Source organism: Corapipo altera, unplaced genomic scaffold (assembly GCF_003945725.1).
Source record: "Corapipo altera isolate COAL_440 unplaced genomic scaffold, ASM394572v1 1b, whole genome shotgun sequence".
NCBI lineage: Eukaryota > Metazoa > Chordata > Aves > Passeriformes > Pipridae > Corapipo > Corapipo altera.
In genome coordinates, this window is record NW_020884881.1 from 8,675,902 (window position 1) to 8,697,096 (window position 21,195).

Sequence of the window (21,195 nt, forward strand, 5' to 3'; positions counted from 1 at the left end):
TTCTCTCTCGTCTTCTAAACTGTGTATTCATACACTTGTCAAGGGTGATATAGAATGACTGAATATAATACATATTTATCATAATGTTTAAAACACATGAATTATACCATACCTGTTAATCTACAGCTATTAATTTCTTTAAATGTGAATAACTCCCAGGTGATTTCACAATACAAAGATGTATAAACCATTCCCAATGCTTCTCTGTGGATCTTGAGTGTGTCAAGTGGGATGCCTCTCTATCCATCCCCTTCTGGGTCATTTCCAGTCCAGCTCCTACCACTGATTTCCACTTTCTGTTTTCAGGAGCATCCCTGCCAGCCTCCCACCCATGGGCACTGAACCCATACCTCCTCCTTCAGCTCCCTCTGGGGTGCTGTGTCATCCACTCTTCTTCCTGCCACCGTCCCTGCAAGCCAGGCACACACCTTGGGCATCACCTTCTGCTTTGGCTTATCCTTGAGCCATTGCACTCAGGTTCTGCCCAAATCTCATGGAGTGGCACATCTAGCCCTGCCCGCCCTACTTCCCTGGGGCCCTGCTGGCTGTGATCCCGTGGTGCTCAGGCTGTCCTTATGGCTCAGCACGGCTCATCTTCCAGACCAGAATGTTAACCTTGTCACCTCTTCTTAGTCTCCCACTCAATCCCCCACTCATCACCTTAAAGAGGAGCTCCTTGCCCTCACTATCAAAGCCCTTTTGCAGACAAAATTATTCAGAACTGAGATATTAGCTCATCGTTGCTACCTTCATCTTCTGCTTGTAACATTTTCAAACAAGACTCTTTTATCCTATTGAAAGCCTAATTTTCCTCCTTTGCATTGGTTTTAAACTTCTGCAGTTTCCCTATGCCTACAAAATACACTTACAGTGGTCAGGGTGGTGGTGTCAGCCCAGGCCAACTACTCACTTTGTACCTGCTCTTACTGAGATCCCTTCTCCACAACTGAAAAAGTGTAATTTTTATAGAATACCTGTGGCAGACCAAGACCAACACTTACTATGTACATGGTTCATGCATATAATGATTTTCTTGGGCTTACCCCTTATATGTGAAAGCCTGAGTGATTAAAAGTACAGGCACCCAAAGCAATGTGACAGGTGCCAGTCTTGCAATTGCATAAATATGTGTACATCCACTTGATTTTTAATGAAGAGACAAAATTAATATTTTATTCTGCTCATTTTGTTTTCTAGGCTGAACAGAAGTGCTTTCTCTGTGATTCCAGATACCCATATAATCCCTATACCCAGCACAACAGTCACATGATTGAAAATGTTATCACAACGTTTGAGCCTGATAGGAAAAAGAAGTGGTGGCAGTCAGAAAATGGTAAGTTTCTTTGAGAAAATATTACTCCAAAATGTTGCTATGAGATTTCTTTATGCCATTGGCATTCACCATATTGCTTTTATGAAGAGATGAAACAACAGCACATCTGTTCTTTGATTCAGTAATGCTGAGTGATTTGAACCCATTTATGTGTAGCAATATAGGATATCAGAAAGTCTGTTTTTCTATGGACAAGTTTTAAGCACAGTATCTCCAAGAGGTGGCCAGAGGACCAGTGGCAATGCATGATTATACATGGAGACCATGTATTTTCCACAGGGTGTCTGCCTTTCAGGGAAATGTGATTTGTGGCAAAAGATGTATTTGCCTACAGATGTGATGTCACGTAATGACAGCGTGTAAAACACAAATACCCATTTAAAAACAAATAGTGTAAAACACTATGCTAGGAGGAATAAAATTTATTCTATCTTATTTGACATACAGTGAATATGTAAAAAACATTTGACTGGTTGGAAATTAAGGCATAGAAAAAGTAAGGTAATATGTTACCTTTGTTTTGAGTATCCAGCCGAAAATTTATAAACCTTGTTTTTTCATGGAGTTTAGCAAGAATCTGTCACTAGCTTTGGACACCACTGCCAATAAAGCTGTGGGCCAGCTGTGAGAAGAGCTTTCCTTGTTCTCCCAATCTTTCTTCGGGGATGAGGTCTCATGCACAGCCTGGTCAGCAGGAGCCCTGGGATGCTGCTTGCAGATGTGAACAGTGGCAGTACTGGCTGAACTCCTGCAACTCTCTGCAGAGAATGAATTGTGGAGTTTTTTTCTATACTTGTTGCAATTTTGGAAGATGTCTGGTGTAGTAGTTCTGCTTATGATAAATTTTAGGTCTGGCAGTATAGGAGGGTTTAACAGTTCTGTTTAGCATGAAGAAAACCCCACAGTTTTATTGAGTTTCTCTTTTTTTTCCTTAGAAATAAGTAAATTATTTGAATGGATTTTAAAAAATAAACCTAACTAGACACAGGAGCACATAAACCCAGAACCATCACCATCATCTACTATTTGAATTATCTGAACAGGACCTTTAACCAGGTTCTGCAGTCTCAGTGACCTGCAGCACTGCCAGTGACAGTGTCAGGAAGGCAGAAAATCATATTGCCCTGGGGAGAGCAATCCAGCCACACACTGGGTTTGTGCACAGGTGATGCCCTAAAGAGTCTAGCTGCTGTGCTGGAAAAGGCATCTTTAAATTCCCCATGGGAAAACTGTCTCAGCTACCCCTTCAATGTATGCATTGTGATCTTCATTTTCATTCTCTTTTCAGGCATTGACCACGTCAGCATTAGATTGGACTTAGAAACTTTATTCCAGTTCAGCCATCTTATCCTGACCTTTAAGGTACATCTTTAACCAGAGATTTTATGTAACGTTAAACACTAATTACTTAGCCAGAGGAATAAATTGCTTAGAGAGGCAGTGAAAGCTCCATCTTTAGAGGGTTGTATGAACAGGTTAGATAAACACCTGTCAAGTATGGTTAAATTATAGTTGATCCTGCCTTAGGGGAGGAGGATAGGCTGAATAGCTTCCTATTCATGTGCCTTCTGGTCCTATTTTCTATAAATTTGAGAATTAAAGTGGAAAAATAAATTGCAAAATTAAACCCTAAAAATTTAGGACATATCTGAACTGCAGTTACTCTTTCAATTTAGTTCAGCCTTCTCATGCATAACCATTATGACAGAGATGGCTACAATATTTTTTTTTTTACAAAATTTCTACATTTTTATGGTAAACTTCCTTACTTAGAAAGTGATCTTGTATCTATATGGAAGGTTACCCTTCCCTTCTACTAGAGAGAGGTTCTAATGAATAATCTGGCTTTTTCAGAAAATCATGTAACCAGCACAGTAGCCCTGTAATGAGCTACAAGATCCCAAACACAGAATTTTAGCATCCCCCAAAGAGGAATATCAGTATAACAACCCCTGAGATGTTTTATCCATGCCTGCTTAAGGAATTCTTGAAATGTTTCTTGCAGACATTTCGGCCTGCAGCAATGCTAGTTGAGCGCTCTACTGATTTTGGTCAGTCCTGGAAAGTGTTTAGATATTTTGCACATGATTGTGCAGCTTCTTTTCCCAACATCTCTTCCGGTCCAGCAAAAAGTGTGGGAGACATCATTTGTGATTCAAGATATTCAGACATCGAGCCCTCAACTGAAGGCGAGGTATTGCCCGGTGGCTGTGTTTGTATGAGTTCAGATCATATGTAGCTCTGTTACTGCAGCTGAAGGTCTCTTGTCTGTATGTGGTAAAGGGAGGAGCCTGTCATTTGATCCCTTAGGTGGGTGCTCATCCCATCTCTACAGCTGTATCAATTTGTTTTGCAGGTTGTTTTAAAAGCTTTGGATCCCAGCTTTGACATAGAAAATCCATATGTGCCCTATATCCAAGGTATGGACACTACAGGTTTTCTCCAGAGATATTTTTCCTGATGTTGTTTGTTTTGTACACTGAAAAGGTCAACAGCTCAGGTAGTGTAAGTCAATGACATTGAAAATTAAGTACCTAAAGATCTTACGGTGACATTGTATTAATAAATAAAATGGGGCCAGTCCTGTTCTCTAGCCCTGAGGGCAAATGGCAGAGCTCTGCAAAGTTCACCCATGTAGCTAAACTGTCTTTCCTTTTGGGATCAGGCCCAATCCATGCTGCTTTTTGGGAGCAATCTCAGAGGTGCACATGAACCCATGAAGCCAGTGGCTGGGAAAATGCAGAGCCATACCAAGGAGGGTGCTAATGCTTACACAGCTGTGTGCCAGGAGTGGTCCTTGCCCTGGCACTGTACACATTAGTGGTCCTGGCCAATATTGGATCATTTCCATTATTTCATCACTATGGAAGAGTTCTTGGATGACTGATCCAAGCTGAAGATTTCATGCTGTTCATTTTAGGGTGAACTTGGGCTCTTGATCTCTCTTCTTTCCTTCCAGAGCTCATTACGTTGACAAACCTGAGGATCAATTTTACTAAACTGCACACCCTTGGGGATGCTCTGCTTGGAAGAAGGCACAGTGATCCCCTTGAGAAGTACTACTATGCCATCTATGAGATGGTTGTGCAGGGCAGCTGCTTTTGCAATGGCCATGCCAGCCAGTGTGATTCCATGCAGAATCTGCGGGGAGATGTTTTCCATCACTCTGGGATGGTGCGTCATTAATGCTGTCTCCAAAAAGGGCGGTCCCTACCTGGTATTTTATGAGAAGGAAGAGATGGAGGGAGGGAGAGGAAGATCTCTGATAATCTTTGAACTGACCATTTGCAACTGCAAGTTGTTAAATGTTTCAATGCAGATTCTTCCTTCAAAGCCCTAGTTTGGAATGCACAGAGGGTGTCTCTTTGTTGGCACTAGGGTGGTGTTTCAAAAGCAACTGGGACAAGACATGTTGATAATAGCAGCCAAATACCAGAGCTGTAATGGTGCAAACGTAATGCAGTAAGTAGCCTACGGTGTGTGCAGACTTGAATGGCCATTTGTTGGGTGCATTCCACTCTCCAGCTGCGTTTGGGGGCTCTGCAGCAGGAGAGAAGGCATTGGCACAAAGAATAGCTGATAATGCAAAGCTAATCCATGAAAAATGGATTATTAAAAATTCCAGGAACATGCTTTCAAATTCTTTCCCTCCAGGAAGAAGAGTTTTTTCTCCTGGAAAATATATATCTCAATGTTAAGACATGTAGGGAAGGAGAGAGAGAGAATCTAAAAGGTTAAAGTCTCCCTTGATATCTCTATAAGTATTTTTTTCTAAATGTTGCTCAGTGGCTTTAAAACTATTTGGTTAAAATTTGCAGGTATTCTCCAGACCTTTTACTCAAATAATTAAGAATTATGTCAGCTGAGGGAGCCAAAGAGCTTTGAATTTTCCTGATCTTGTTGGCATAGCTTGAATAGATCCTCTCCTGTCCTGTCCTCTTCTCTCCTCTCCTCTCGTTATCTCATCTCCAAGCTCTTCTCACCACGTTACAGGTCCAAGGGAGATGTATCTGCCACCATAACACTGAAGGTTTGTCTTGCGAAAGATGTAAAGATTTCTACAATGATGCTCCCTGGAGGCCAGCTGAAAGGACAGAAGATAATGCTTGCAAACGTAACTCAAAAATGATATTTTCCTTTTTAATAGTTGGAGGTGGCTGTAGCACAATCACAGTCCAACACATAATGGGAAGGCTAGGTTCCTGGGAGGGAGACTTTTCCGTACCTCATCTAGAAAAACAGATAGACACCACATAGGTGGTGTGTTACCTTACAAGAAGTAGAACTGGTTCATGTTCTTATTTTTCATACAGAGAAAAAAACAATACAGAGAGGAAAAAGAACCTAATGCAAAAAAGATCATCCACTGACTTGCACAGTGTCTTTCATGTGAGTGAAAGAATTTAGACAAGGCTAAATTATTTATTTTTACAGTAATGAGTAAAGTGGGATGTACAAGAATAATGTATTAGGATCTGTAACAAATATTCAGCTAGAGCTTTCTTTGGTGGAGCAGTGTTCCCTGCTGCGTATCAGACACACTCACCCACATGGGGACTTCTCCAAGTTTAGGGCCCAGTTCTCTCCCCCAGCTGTAACACACAAGGCTTGGGAAGCTATCATCTTGTTGGGCACTGAACTCATACAAGTCACCAGTAATCCTGTGTTAGCAGTAGACAGCAATGGTGACTAGACCACAACAGGAGTCATGGTGTGAAATACCCCACTGTTTGTCTTGTTTTCAGGTTGTAACTGCAACGGCCACTCCAGCAGATGCCACTTTGACATGGCCGTGTACCAGGCCAGTGGCGGGGTCAGCGGTGGGGTTTGTGAGGACTGCCAGGACAACACCACCGGGCAACACTGTGACCAGTGCAAACGTTTCTTTTACCAGGATCCACTCAAAGTCATTTCAGACCCTCAGGCGTGCCTCCGTAAGCGTCCCTTTTTAGCTTCTGTAAGAATGACTCAAAACAGCGTGGTTCTGGTTCTCTTTGCTCTGAACCCTATGGCATCCCCATGCTTAAGTGTTCATACGGTTGTAAAAATGTTACCAAACCTACAACATCCAAACTGTCTTACAAAGTAGCTGCATGATAGTATCCTCAAACCACCACTGTTAAAGGAGCTGCATATTCCAATTTATTGCTGAGCTTAGAAATCCAGCAGAGCTATCAGCTTTCTTGAGCAACATCAATATAAATATGAATTGCAGTAGTCATATTGCTTCTAGGGCCTTCAAGTACTGCAGAAGGGGTGCAAAATGATGGGGGGATTAATAACTTTTGCTGGACACCCGCCATATGCAAGAAAAATAGTCTTTCAGACATGAAAGCATTTCTGAAAGATGAGCTAAATTCAGTATTAACATAGGATGGGGGAAATGCTCAGAGTGTAATTTAATTGTAGCAATTGATTGGTATGAAAAGTCCTTAAGGAACCAAAGGAGGATTACTAGCAACTCTGTAATTGTGTTTTCATGCTTACATCTAACTGTGCTTTTTTTATGTATCGCCTTAACCATTCCTGTAGCATGTGACTGTGACCCAGAAGGTACATTGCACAACGGCGCCTGCGAGAGTCGCACAGATCCCACTCTGGGAACGGTGGCGGGCCGGTGCCCTTGCAAGGAGAATGTAGAGGGTGCTCGCTGCGACAAGTGCAGGGCAAACTACTATGGGCTGAGTGGCAGTGACCCCCTGGGCTGCCAGCGTATGTAAAACACCCCTCTCATCCTTCTTTTCAAACCATTTTTAAGACATGAAGGTAGTTGAATGCACAGATGCGACAGCAATGCACTACTTGAGTCACGGAATACACAATTGCCTACTATAATTAAATGTCAATGCCATGTAATGTTTCTGGGGCAGCTCCTGCAAACGAAAAGATGCAAAATCACTTTCAGAATGCATAGGATACTATAATAGATCAGGCTGCTGTTAATGGAAGGGTTGTTAAATATGCAAATTAATTGAAAAGGGAGATAAACACATGAAAATTATTTTAGCATCCAAATCAGTATAATCTCATGAAGTTCAACAAGGCCAAGTGCAAGGTCCTGCATGCAGGTCAGAGCAATCCCAAGCACAAGTACAGACTAAGAGGAGAATGGATTGAGACTAGTCCTGGGGAGAAAGACTTGGGGGTATTTGTGGATGGAAAGCTCAACATGACTCAGCAATGTGCATTTGCAGCCCAGAAAGCCAAATGTATCGTGGGCTGCATCAAAAGAAGTGTGTCCATTAGGTTGAGGGAGGTGATTCTCCTGCTCTACTCCACATGGAATACTGCCTCCAGGTCTGGGGTTCACAAGAAGGCTGGAGAAGGCCTTTTCACAAGGGCATGTAGGGACAGGACAAGGAGAAATGACCTTAAACTGAAGGCAGGTAGGTTTAGTTTAAATATTAGGAAGAAAATCTTTTCTGGGAAGGTGGTGAGGCACTGGAACCAGTTGTCCAGAGAGTTTGTGAACCCTCCATCATTATTCAAGACAAGGGTGGGTGGGGCTCTATGTAACCTGGTCTAGTAGAATATGTCCCTGCCCATGGCAGGGGGTTGGAATTAAATGATCTTAAAGGTCTCTTCCAACCCAAACCGTTCTATGATTCTGTAATCCTATGAAGGGTCCATGAAAAGCCACAGATGGACTGTTAGGATATTTGGACTCTGCAGTACAGTGTCAAGATGGCAGAAGCTGCTGCCTTGCCATGAGAACTTCCAGCCAGCCATTCCTCTTAGAGAGGCTTGCTGAAAAACACATCCTGCCCCTCCCCAGGCACACTGTGGGTTTGTGAGCATGTTATGTCCACACCATGGTGCTCAGCCACACGCAGTGACTGTGCAGACCAGCACAAGCACACAGCAAACCACTGCACAGGGCTTTCTGCCAGTACCCCTGCTCCCCCTGGAGAGAGGCCTGTCAAAGGAAATGGTCCATTTCCCAAGGGCAGTCAGTGGGCTGCGGGGTGCCAGGGCATGTACATCTGTAGAGTGTCTCTCTGGGGGATGGAGACTGCCTGTCATGCTGATGGCACATCTGAAGCAAACACCAGTCCTGCTGCCAGCAGTCACTGGAGCCTGCAGAGGTAACCACACATTTCTGTCCCTGCAGCCTGCAACTGTGATCCCTCTGGCACTTTGCCCTTCTCCATCTGTGATCCTACCACAGGAGAGTGCCTGTGCCAGCGGTTCACCACAGGGCAACGCTGTGAAAAATGCCTCGTACGTATTAAGGTTTTGTTATTACTTCTGCATGTGGTTTTGGAAGTCTCCTCACCCACCTCACACCTATTAATTGCCAGAAAATTAAGCAATAAGTCAAATTTCAAATTTTACAGCTGTATGCTACCATTCTGCATTGACATCTGGTTCTTTTTCACTGCTCACAAACATTTGTGCAATCAAATTGGACTGGGAGAAGTGCTCCCGGGAAGGAAAGAAAATGCAAAATCATGTCCTCAGGCCATCTTTTGCTGTTTACAGAGAACTTGCTTGCACAAATGGGTAAATATCTGTCTCATGCAGTGACTGAGCACCTATGCTATCCGGTAAGAAAAGCAATCTCCCATGACCAAACACAGGCAGCAGCACAGTAGTGCTCCAGAGCATTGTTCATCCAGCAGAATGAGTTCTGTTTTTCTTTACATATTTAAATACTTGTCATAAAAAGATCTTTTTTTTTATCCCAGGTAGGATACTGGGGTCTTGGCAAAAGCTTGAATGGCTGTTCTCCGTGTGACTGTGATATTGGTGGATCCCAGAATAACTTGTAAGTTAAATTTCTTCAAGTTCTTTTCTGGTTTTAATTTTTATAAGCTCTTATGCTAGATTTTCTGATTAGGTTAATACAGTCTTGGTACAGATGGGAAAATAGCCTGTAGATGTAATTTCATCATATACAAACAGAGTAAAGTTGCGTTGGGATTTTGGAAATTTACTTGTGATAAGGGGATTTACCTATTTCCTTTGAAGCCAACTTTGAATCAGATTGAGTCAAGATGTGTTTAATATAAAATATAAAATGCATGGCTTGAGAGAACCAGAGACCCTAATATTTGTATAAATTAGAAGTAAGTTAGAGGTGACATTTTTACCTTAGTTTCCTACATCTACTTTAAATGCTAGATTTTTCTTTTCTGGCTGCTGTTCAAAATGTATAATTTTAGAAGCAAGCTTGGTTTCAGTTGAATTACTTCAGAAGTCTGTTGGGCAGGGGTCTTCACTACTGCTGTTAGACTTCAGACATAGGAGCACATAATCTGATGCTGTAGAGCAGCTCCTTGTGAGTAGATAAATAATTTAGTGTGTTAAATATGACTGTAAATATATGGAAACTTCCATATTCACATCAAATCAAAGGTCCTTCTGATCTCATGTTCTGCCTCTATAATTGTGAGTGATAGGTGATTAAAAATCATGATACAGTGATAGTTACAGAAAGAGATAAAAGAAATGGATACAGGAATAGATAGTAACAGATGCTCAGGAAACAAAAGAATCAGTGCTTCAGGTATGGAACAGACAAAGACAAAACATGTCATGTCTCCAAAGTGATGGAACAGTAGGACTGAGTGAATCCAGCATCAGAAACAGAGAGTGTGGGGGCTAGGAAGAAGTTTAATAACAGAGGTGATCCAGCAATGGGAGAAATGAGGCAAAGCAGACACAAGGGTGGATCTGAGCTGCCCCTGTGCTGTGAAGACCCAGCTGTGCCACACTCTGGCATCCTCCCTTTACCATTTTGCTGTAGGTGCTCACCAAAGGATGGTCAGTGCAAGTGTCTTCCCAACATCGTGAGCCGCCAGTGCAACGAGCCAGCTCCAGGCTATTTCTTCTTACCCCTGGATTATTACATTTATGAAGCTGAGCATGCAAAGCCCCTTTCTGGCTCTGCACCCTTGGTAGGTAGTTGGCTTTTTAGGTGTCATACTGAGAGGGGATCCATACAGTGGTGGCACAAGAATTGAGGTTGAGAAGAAGAGCCCTTGCCTGGAGAGCAGCTGGAGTGGCTCTTTAGCAGGAAAATGCAGAGCAAGTCCCTTGACCATCCTCAGTTCATCTCTGTTTTTCATGGACATGATTATCCCGTAAATGTAGCTGTTACAAAAGAGCAGTACCTACAACGTGCTGTGACCTACAAAGCTGCCCTTACTGCTTTTCAAGTGCCGGCTGGTCTGACATGAATTAGAGAAAACAGTTTAATTATTTAAATTAGAGGAAAGCATTTGAGTTGCCAACCGTTATCATAAACTGTTATATTTCTGGGAATCTCCAAAAGGAAAAGAATCAAATTACTCTCTGCTCCACTGGACTCATTCCTGCTGCCTTATATAAAGGCACTGATTGTAGCCCAATTTCCTCAAGAATTTGGCATCCATCTGCAATGTTTTTAGAAAAATTAATTTTTATTTATTGTTTCCCCTTCAGCATGGAGGTAGTTGTTCCCCATGCAGCGCACAAGCCTGGAATGCATCCCTTCCTCTGCCTATGCTTTTATTAACATTTCTGCTCTGACATGTTGTCCAGAAGCTATAGAGAACAAATAACAAAAAATGTTTATTTGCAGGTCACATCCACAAATATTTAGCTATAATCACAACCAGTAATCATCCTACAGTCCAATAATTAAATGGAAACCAGATGTCTGAGGCATGGTTTATGAGAGAAAGTGGAAGTTAATTTTAAGGGAGTGGGGGAAAAGGTTTTCTGGCAAATGCTGGGCAGTAGTTTAGAGTTTCACCCTGCAAAGAATAGAGCCTGTTTTAAGAATGTGGATTTTCATTGGGTTGCTTACCTACCCTTCAACGTTGTTGAGACAGTGCTGCTCCTCTCTCGTTACTTCACAGGTTCAGCCAAGCCCTCTTCCAAGGTGTGACATCTACTTGCAGAAGCAAGGCTATGAGTTCATTATTGAAAATGGAAAGATTGTGTTAAACAGGAACAAGAAACGAACTGTAAGAAAATCTGGACTGGAACAGGTAAATTGGTACTTGGGTGGTTACTTAAGTTCACGTCAAAAAATAAAATTTTATTTTTTGACAAAGGGCAAGGAAATGCCTGAGCACGAGGGATTTGCAGTCCTAGACATTATAATTCTGACACAAATTAAGTCGATTTTTTTGCTACACAGTTGGGCCAGACATTTTATGATCCACACTGACTGGTTTACGCTACCCAGTGACATTGTAGGCTCGGGTTCAATGAATTTTTAGAAGAGAAGAGTCCCCATGAAAGGCAATTGTTTTTTATAATGAAGAGTCCAGCCACGTATGAAAGGTTTGCAATGTGAATGTTTGGAGAAGCAAAATTTTCAGAGACTGATGGATTCTAGTCCTTCTCATTGCTGTTGTTGCAAAGCCATAGGAAGCTTTTCTTGACATGTGGCCCTAAACATCCTACGTATGGGAGAGTTCTTAGATTGTCGATCCCAAACTTGTTCAGAAAATGAGATTAAATCATGGCCAAAATAAGTAAACAGTGTGGCAAAAATATTTCCTTTCTTTTTTCTGAGTTTGTTTCTTTGTAATTTGACTCAGCAGGTCGTTGAAAATGTCAGTGTGTCTTTGCAGGGTGCGATGCAGTTTGGACAGGACTCTGTTTCGGCGGTGGTTTTCAGGCAGCCCAGCGCTGGTCGGGCTGTGACGTGGACAGGACCTGGCTTTGCCCGTGTTCCCAGTGGAGCTGGGCTGAGATTTGCCATCAACAATGTTCCCTTTGCTATGGACTTTGATATCACAATTCGTTATGAGCCTGAGGTATCTGTGATGTCTTGCATGTCTTGTGATGTTGTGATAGATGCAGGGTCCGTTTTATCAATAATAGAATGAGCAACTTGTCCTATTCTTTATGTTTAAAATTAAAATTACTTTCCTTTTCACCAAGTAACAAGTTGCCTTACCAACCAAATAACATGTCCTCCACTGATCCTCTTATCCCTTTCCACTGAAATGTGAAAAATCCGCCCTACAAGTGTTTTCTAAGCATCAGCCAAGATTTCATGTTCTGAATGTTTCTCTTTTGGTACCTTTGCTTGGACTGGACTTATGCTCACAAATCAAACACATGGAAAATGCAGTTCCTTTTAGATGGGCACCCTGTATTTCTAGATGGTGTTTTTTGGGCAGGAAAATGTACACAGGCAGAAGTGATCTGAGTAGATATTTATCCAGGGCTTTTGCAGGCATCCAGCTTCCCAGTTGCACCATCTGGGCTCTGAGATGTGTGAAAATTGTAGGAAAATAGCCAAATTACTATTTTTTGCCTGGAGAAGATTTCTCAATGATGAAGACATGTCTAGGGAAATCTGTTAATCCAAGTCTGGTTAAGACCAGGTCCACACCCATGTCTTCAAAAACACAGGCAAGTGTTTTATTGGTACCAGCTTTTGTCTGTGCCTTACTCTTTTGCTTTGCAAATCTCTGGGACAGTCCCAACACTTGAGATTATCCCTCTGTCTATTGTGTTCTGTTCTCTGACTGTCACTCTGAGGCAAACAAAACTCCCAGTGTCTTAAAACATGGGAACAATTGTCAGTGGGCTGGTTTGATGTAGCTTTTTCCTTCCAAGGATTGAAGAGCTGAGTTTTAAACACATATGTTATACACTCTTTTATGTTTGTTATTTCTTATTAGATATGTGAGGAGGCAGCTAATGAAGAATATTTCCAGAATAACACTGTGCTAAGAAAGGAAACAACTCCAATGACTTTAACAGAGCTCTTTTCATTTGAACCAGCTGAGGTCCCATTTCCATGTCTGCTTTTCAATTGGCCATTGCAAACACAATGCATTTCTCTCAAATAACATTGGTTTTTAGTGCTGTAAAGAATAAAGAGAAAAATCTGTTATGTCACTGCCACGTGTAGTCATTCAGATGGCTTTCATTAACCCTGACAAAGAGAAAGTAGAATTTTTAGATACAAAAAAATTACCATAATTTTTGTCTTTTGTTTATAGTCCTTGGAAGATTGGCTAGCAAGTGTTGCCATCCAGCCTACTGGTACCCTGTCAGGTCAACGCTGCAAGAACAAGATCCTTTCACAGGAGCCACATGTGTTGCCTCTCCCAGCTACAAAGAGGTCTGACTGTTCCTGTCCTTTTGCCAGTGTATTTTCTGTGTATATATCATTTACTAAAGCACTGTCGAGCAACAAATGTGTGGGAAAGTGGGAATATCAGAAACACATGTGTGGCCTTTTCTGTTGCTGTCACACCACAGTACCATATAGGCTCTAAGGAAGAGACTGATGTCCCAGTCCTCAGTCTGGCAAAAGTCTGCCCAACCCAGGAGAGCAGCCTGAGATCTTGCTGGCCTTAGTCATTGCTTTGGTGAAGATCCAACTGCAGCTACCTCAGTATAGAAGGGAAATATTGACTATATATATGATACTATTTCTAAAAAACAGCTTTTCAGCTTGGACCTATGTAAAGAATAGAGAGGAGTCAAGAGGATGTGAACAATGTCTTGTTTAAACAGGGGCAAGAAAGGATGAATATGATCAGTGAGTTGCAACCCCCCTTGCTTGAAGTAGTAAAACCTGCCCTTTTCAGTTTAATCTCCCCAGGTTTAAATTGTGCGTGGCAAATCATTTGGCAGAAGTCATGCAGCTTTCCAAAGCCTGCAAGCATGGGGCTGGCTGTACTCCTCACAGCAGCAGGGTTTGCTCCAGGCTGCAGGCATTAGGATGCAGGCACACAGGGAAGGGAATGCTCACAGCATCCCATAGACTTGCCTTGTCCTGACTGCTGGCTATAATTGTGCTTCATTTCTGCTAAACAGGATTGCAATTCTGCAAACTCCAGTCTGTCTGGAGCCGGGAAGAGAATATTCTGTGGATGTGTATTTTTCTCAGGCCCCTGCCTCTGACACAAGGGCAAAATCATACATCTTGATTGACTCAGTGAGTAGTTCTGTCAAAAGTCCCTTGAGGTTGTGTTTGTACCACTGTGAAATTTTTTTACATGGACTTATTAAAAATATTTTAAAATAATTTACAGTGTGTTTCAATAGAAATTCAGCTTCTGCTTACCTCCATTGTCACTGTTTGCATGTTTTTGTATGGAAAGACAGAATTGTATCTGGTTGCATTTTCATGGAGCAATACCATAATAGTTCATCAAGTCATACTTGTTGCATATGTTGATAGTCAGAGTATGTATCCCTATCTGTTGCTCATCTATTATGAACACCTTCCACATATGCTGACAAGATGCTGTGGTTAGGGATACAAATTCATGCAGTTCTTCATTACTTATGTTTTTTAAAATCTCTCTAATTTGTCTGGATCATGGATATTTTTAAAGATTGGAAAAGTAAAATTATTTGTGTACTTCGCAGGAGTACAGAGGTCCAGATATTTCCCAAGTTTCCACCAAGTCAGGAACTGGGTGTTAGTTTTGGGTCCTTCTCTTGAGAAAATTATTTTTAGGTCCATTTTTCTAATTACTTCTGTAGAACAGGATCTGACAAGGGCCGGCCATAATTGGACGTGGAACCTTTGGCTTATTTTTCTCTATCACAGTAATACAAGTAAAAATTTTGGCCAGATACTGCTTTTGGAGTCACTACCACAGCCCATCTTAGAAGCAAAACCAGTTCTGAGCATATATCTGAGGTCTTATTATAATTTTATGTTTTTATATACAGTCTCTTTTATTAGAAGAACTCAGGGAATGTCTAGACCTTCAGAATAAATATGAATTTTGATGACAGAGTGGCACAACAGCAGATTTGGAAACATGGTGCTCCGGCCCTCTGTCCTTGCAATGCAAAGCACATTAAGAGAATGTGGGAAATTCTGGTTTTCAATATATCTAAGCAAAAATATTTTCTTTTCCCTCTTAACGCCAAAGCTTGGACTTATTCCCAGAATCAGCTCCGTGGAGAACTTATGCAGTGAAAAGGATTTAGATGAGTACCAGAAGTATCACTGCATTGAAATTGCATCCGAAGTTGGACCTCACGTCCTGCCTGAAGCGTGCGCACGGCTCATAGTGAGCATGTCAGCCCGGATTCACAACGGCGCCGTTGGTAAGGACCAGCCTGCACAGGCAGCTCTTTGGGACAGTTGCTGGTTTTCCCTTGAGTTTGTAGATTATGTTGACTGACGAGCTCTCAGCCCATGGTGGTGTAGGTGAGTGAAGCAGATCAGCACGTGTTATGTGTGGATACACGGGATATATCTCGCTGAACCCTGAGTGGGCTGCAGACATCTTTTGGTGGCATGATTCTTGGAGTTTATCACACCTGATGAGCTTTGTGCAGCAGAGCGACAGGGACCATGGCAGTGCTTGTGTGTTTTCTGAAGAGCATTGAATCGAGATGCGACTTTACCATACTGCCAAGGCAGTAAAATTCCTACTTTTCTGGCTGCTGTAAAAGGTCAGGGAAGTTTTTAAGTCCTCTCCCTGGATGATGCAGGCCAGCTGGATGCCTTGGTATGATGGCACACAAGCTGATGTACTGGAAGAATATTCACCAAGAAAACCTTGGTGGTGTTCCAGCAAGAGGGCAGTGACAGGTGGGGTGTGAAGCTCCCAGGCAGCCTCCTGGACCCCCATAGAAAGGGTAGCTGGGCTTAGTGGCTAAGGAAATCTCCCAGGTGTTGGGTCCAGAGAAATGGAACTTCCCTGCACTTCCATTAACAGGAGGGGTCTTCCTGGACAACTTTGATGCCCACCTACTTTCAGGGAGCCTTGCAGCAATGCCTCTGAAGTGATAGCATCTGCTTGATTTGGGCAATTTTAGAAGGGTCAATGCTTCACTCTCATATCAGGTGATGAGGTCATGGCTGTGCAGCCACAGACCCCCTTCATTTAGGCTTGGGCTGTGCTAACTCCTCATTAGCCCAATTCCCAAAGTGGTGGGATTTCCTAGTAAAACATGGCACTTTAGTTTTCTGGTGCTTTGTAGAGCATCCTGGACAAACATCCTCTGTGAGTGATCAGAGCATCTTCACTCAATAAGTTAGTCCAAGATGTCCAGAAAGAAACCAACACTACACAGATGCAGACTGTCTGAGTACAGCTTGCAGGTTATGTCCAGTGCTGCAGCTAGAGGTAGGTTTATATCAAACCCTTCTAGACTTCAGGATTTCTCTGTTTTGGATTCACATTTTGCTACGCCCTTTCTGTCCTATCCAAATGTGTGCTGAAGGCAGTGCCTTGAATGTGGCAACTGCAACACCAAGACTTATGCTGGTGCCTAATATAACATCACCATTGATGCTACACCATCAAACAATCCAAGCCATGGCCATCAGTGGTTAGTGAACCCCTGATAAGAATAATCAAGCTCTTTCCTTCCTATTTTAAAGTGTGAAACCTGAAAGTTGGAGAGAGCAGTCACACTCCTTGATAACCAAGCCTGTTTTGGTTCTCTTTCCCCTTGGCAGCATGTAAGTGCAATCCCCAGGGGTCACTGAATGCCAACTGCAGTAAACTGGGGGGCCAGTGTCAGTGCAAAGCCAATGTCGTGGGACGCTGCTGTGACACCTGCTCTGCGGGCAGCTATGGCTTCGGCTTCCATGGCTGCTATGGTGAGTACTTGGCAGCCAGCACCAGGACCGCTATCTTGGTTCTTCATGCATATTCGAACTTTTTAGGGCTTTGAATCCAGGATTATGTGTGAAGCAATATAAAAGACGTTTCCATGAATAACGAGTTTTCCATCCCCACTTCTTGACTGCCCTTGACCAGTGTCAGAGATGAGACACGTCGGTGGGAATACGTTCAGGACACAGCTTTGCCTTTGGTGTTTTCCAGCGTGCGAGTGCCACCCACAAGGCTCCCTGAGCACTCTGTGTGACCAGGTGACGGGGCAGTGCTCCTGCCGCCGGGAGGTGGATGGCCAGCGCTGCAGCCGATGTCTGGCTGGGTACTTCGGATTTCCCCACTGCCGTCCTTGCCCTTGTAATGGCAATGCGGAGCTTTGCGACCCTCTGACCGGAGTGTGCCTGGACTGCCGTGGGTTTACGGCTGGGAGCCACTGTGAGAGGTAACCTGATGGGCAGCACTGCAAAGCTCACCCAAATGAGCTCTCTGAAATGCCTCTGTAGCTGGCGACCTACAAATGCATCAATGGCCTTAACAGGAAACATATACCAAAGCCAGGATTAAACTGGGCCTAGCTGCTGTACGTCAGGTACCTATTTGTTTGGCAAATGCATGTGGGACTGTGCATGCAGTGCCTGTGGGTGGACTGCAGGCATGGCATGCACACAGCATTGCAGCAGGCTCCCTGCAAGAAGGCAATTGAGAGATGAGTGCCATAGCACCATGTGCTTGAAGACATGCGCAAAGCTTCTTTCAAATTGCCAGCTTTTAAATTTAAAATTCAGCACGAGGTTAGCCAAGAGGTTAACCATCAAACAAGAGGCTAACCTCATCCTGAATACTCATTTTAATACCTGCAGTTATCTCTGAGGAGCTTAAATAAACATGCCCTGTTTGCTGGCCATATTATTTCCATATGACCAGCAAATTACTTTTCCCACATGTTCCAGCTCCATTCAGAACAGTTCTCCTCTTTTTTATTCTGTATGCTGTCAGCAGTATCAGAGTTCAACATGGACATCAAAATTAAATTAATTTAGTTTAGTTTGGATGGATTGTACCTTGTCATTCACTTTTAAGAGGATTTCCCTGTGAAACCTATTGAGCTTTTCTTGCAGTGCTTTTAGACAATACAGCCTTTGGCTACTGTGCTTGTAGGTGGCAAATAGATTTAAAATGGGAGACTGAAATACTTGTTGCCCTGTGCCTCTGCAGGAGCTTCAGACCCCAGGGTGAGGATAATCAAACAGCCAAGTCTTTTAGCCTGGCTCATATGCATATGGTGAATTGTGTTCCCATTTGCCATAGTAAAGCAGATCAAAGACTGCGGATGCTTCAGAAGCCGCTGCGTTGCCACAGCTGCAAAACCACAGGGGGTTGGGACATGGAGGCAGAGGCAGCGATGGTGGGCAGGTGGCTGAGCCCCCAGGGAGCCCCAAAAACCCCAAAAACTGGGTAACAGCACAGCCACCACCACTTTGAAACAGCCATTACCCCAGGTTTGCAGAACATGTCAGACAGAGCACGGCTCAATACCTATTGGATCTAAAATATGCAATATTCTCTGAGTGCTCTTAATGAATCATTGCTTTTTTTGCCTCTGCCAGCACTTTCTACTGTCATGCCAGCCACTCAGTGTGTGTGTCTGTATGGAAATGGATGAATATATGTAGTGATAGATGAATACATGGAATTTTTATCTGGCAGCTTTTAGCTGCATATGTAGAGCATGTGTGATATGTCATATCATAATCATTTAGACTGAAGTTGTTCCAGAGTAGGTGAAAGTCTTCATAAATATTCCTTGAAAAGAAATCATGTGTCTTTTAATTTTTGCTCCAGATTTTGGGAATGCAGTTCTGATTTTCCATTTTAGAACACCTTTGAAGCTTGATGTATCTGTACCAATTAATGGAGATAGCATTACAATGACCTGGAATGTTAATTAAATATATATACATATAAATATATATACATGTAAATACGTATGCATATAAATTGATTCACTGCATGGACTGAAAGGAGCACTTGACAATTTGTACTGCTTTGTGTTGACTGCTTTGACAGGTGCATGGATGGCTATTATGGAAACCCTCTGGAAGGAGAACCCTGCCACCCATGCATGTGCCCAGGGGTACCTACAAGCAATAGGTATTTTGCACATTCCTGTTACCGGGACTCACAGTCTGCACAACTAGTCTGCAATTGTTTCGAGGGACATGCAGGTACAAAGCAAATAAGGATTGGTTCTGATTTTATTCAAATTAATGTAAGAGAAAAAATGACCATCCTCCGTCCATCATGTGTTCAGAAATGACAAGTTAGGTAATGGTAATAAAAAGTCTAAGAAGAGTTAACATGCAAATTAACTGAAATCATGTGGGAAAGTCCTGACTAGGAAGAATGGGAGTTGTGCAATTAGTGTTTGAAAAAGGGATTCACTTAAGTGAATACAGTGAAGCCATTAAATAATCTGATGGGACTCTCTGGAAACATCCTCCTTTCCAGGGGCATTACATTAATCTGGTGAGGAGAGGGGGGAGAAATGCAGTTGATCATTACCTCTGAAAAAGAAGCATTGGAAGCCCAAATCAGAAAAAACAGGGCATCAAAAAGAGCTGATAAGATTTCCTAATCAGAGAAAATCTTTCTCCATATAGAGGAATCAGTCTTTGACATTATGCCCCAAAGTGACTGTTTCATCGTTCAAATGGTCACTTTAGAAATGAAGTTTCTATTCTCAGCTGTCTCAAATGCAGATATTTTTGCAGCACACTGATGCCTCGATTCCTAAGATTCTGTTGACATAGCTTGAATTCCTGAAGGGAAAGTTGAAGATATTTCCCTCCCCCTGGGCATTAGAAAGATCTTCCATGATGGGAGCAAGCCTTAATGGGAAACACTACCAAAAACTAAACCAATTCTGTCATCTTTACTTAGGCAAGCTTCCTTTACAAGTCAAGAGCAGTTTTGCTTTAGTAATTTTTGTAGGACCAAAATGACACTTGTTGGTACTTGGCCAGGGGACTTCTGTCCTCACAAACCACCTCAATCCTCAGTTCTGGACTTTCTTCCTTCTGCTCCTTTCCAGCAAGGCTCTTGGTCACCTCTGTGGCAGCAGGCTCACTTTTCAGATTGTAAAAGGCTCTGGTTCTGAGGACCACAGTGAAGGAACAGAGTCCTTGGCTGAGGATGAGCTGGTAGATGGGGTCCCAGAAACACCAGCCTGTCCAGAAAGGTTTCTGAGATGCAGAGAGGTAGCACCCCAATCAGGACATGCACTGGGATGTCTTGCAGAAGTAGTTGCAATGCCAACAGGCAAGGGCAGAGTATCCCAGAGCTCGTCTGAACTCCTGGGCACACCCCGCCCTCCAATGCTGCTGTGGGAGGGAAGGACCAAGGAAAATCCTGTAAATGTGGCCAGCCATGGCTAATGCCATTGAATGGACTTAGCTGGAGAAAGATGTTTGGAGGTGCTGTGTGAGGGGGCACCTATTTAGTCCTTCTGAAAGGACTTCCTTGGTAGAAACAACCTGGGACGAGGAGAGTGAGTTTCCATCAGATTTCAACGTGGAAGCTGTGCTTTAAACTGATAATAGGATTAAAGGGCAACAGTCTCAAACAGGTGGATATTTTTCATTGCAAATGTGCATTTGGACAGTCTGAATCTTTTAACAGTACTACTGGAAATTACATGTTTCGCTTGAATTCCCATCAATATTTTTACCTTCCTCTCTGACAGGCAATCAGTGTGACGAGTGTGCTACTGGGTTCTATAAAAACCCAAACAGCCCTGGGCTTGACTGTGCACCATGTCCCTGCAATAGTAACATTGATTTGACAGACCCGGAGTCTTGTAACAGGGTCACAGGGGAATGCATCAAGTGTTTACATAATACCCATGGAGCAAACTGCCAGTTCTGCAAACCAGGTTATTTTGGCTCAGCTCTCAATCAAAACTGTCAAAGTAAGTAATAGCACTGCAACTGTGTGTTCCTACCAAGAAAAGGTTTTTTTAAAAGAAGGGAGAAGCTAGCCCTTGGAAGGACAACAAAACTAAAGCAGATGAATAGAGCAAAATATAAGAATACCAAATATATTTCTCTATATACCACATATAAATATATGAGTGATACAAAAAACTTAATGTGGCATCTATTAAATTCTATGTTATCCAAGTCTCACTAAATCGCATACTGAATATCACTCCTAGGAAATACTCATTTGTGAAATGAAAGCAGTACTCCCTGTTAGCAAAATAAATGTGCATTCAGCTCATTCAGGAAGGAATCAAAAGTAAAGGAATAAAAG

At 42.7% G+C, this 21,195-nt stretch overlaps 1 protein-coding gene across 1 annotated transcript in view; it reads left to right on the forward strand.

Annotated features, from left to right (window-relative positions):
* Nucleotides 1–21,195, forward strand: part of LAMB4 (laminin subunit beta 4) — a 55,143-nt gene that overhangs the window by 18,266 nt on the left and 15,682 nt on the right. Inside the window, exons 4-23 of the mRNA XM_027639992.1 lie at nt 1,198–1,333; nt 2,622–2,695; nt 3,339–3,527; nt 3,690–3,753; nt 4,293–4,507; nt 5,327–5,447; nt 6,079–6,267; nt 6,866–7,045; nt 8,445–8,554; nt 9,022–9,101; nt 10,083–10,233; nt 11,179–11,310; nt 11,902–12,087; nt 13,288–13,409; nt 14,111–14,231; nt 15,184–15,361; nt 16,725–16,868; nt 17,095–17,326; nt 18,952–19,109; nt 20,627–20,851. Coding sequence (XP_027495793.1) covers nt 1,198–1,333; nt 2,622–2,695; nt 3,339–3,527; nt 3,690–3,753; nt 4,293–4,507; nt 5,327–5,447; nt 6,079–6,267; nt 6,866–7,045; nt 8,445–8,554; nt 9,022–9,101; nt 10,083–10,233; nt 11,179–11,310; nt 11,902–12,087; nt 13,288–13,409; nt 14,111–14,231; nt 15,184–15,361; nt 16,725–16,868; nt 17,095–17,326; nt 18,952–19,109; nt 20,627–20,851 — 3,007 coding nt within the window. The remainder of the gene's footprint in view (nt 1–1,197; nt 1,334–2,621; nt 2,696–3,338; nt 3,528–3,689; nt 3,754–4,292; nt 4,508–5,326; nt 5,448–6,078; nt 6,268–6,865; nt 7,046–8,444; nt 8,555–9,021; nt 9,102–10,082; nt 10,234–11,178; nt 11,311–11,901; nt 12,088–13,287; nt 13,410–14,110; nt 14,232–15,183; nt 15,362–16,724; nt 16,869–17,094; nt 17,327–18,951; nt 19,110–20,626; nt 20,852–21,195) is intronic.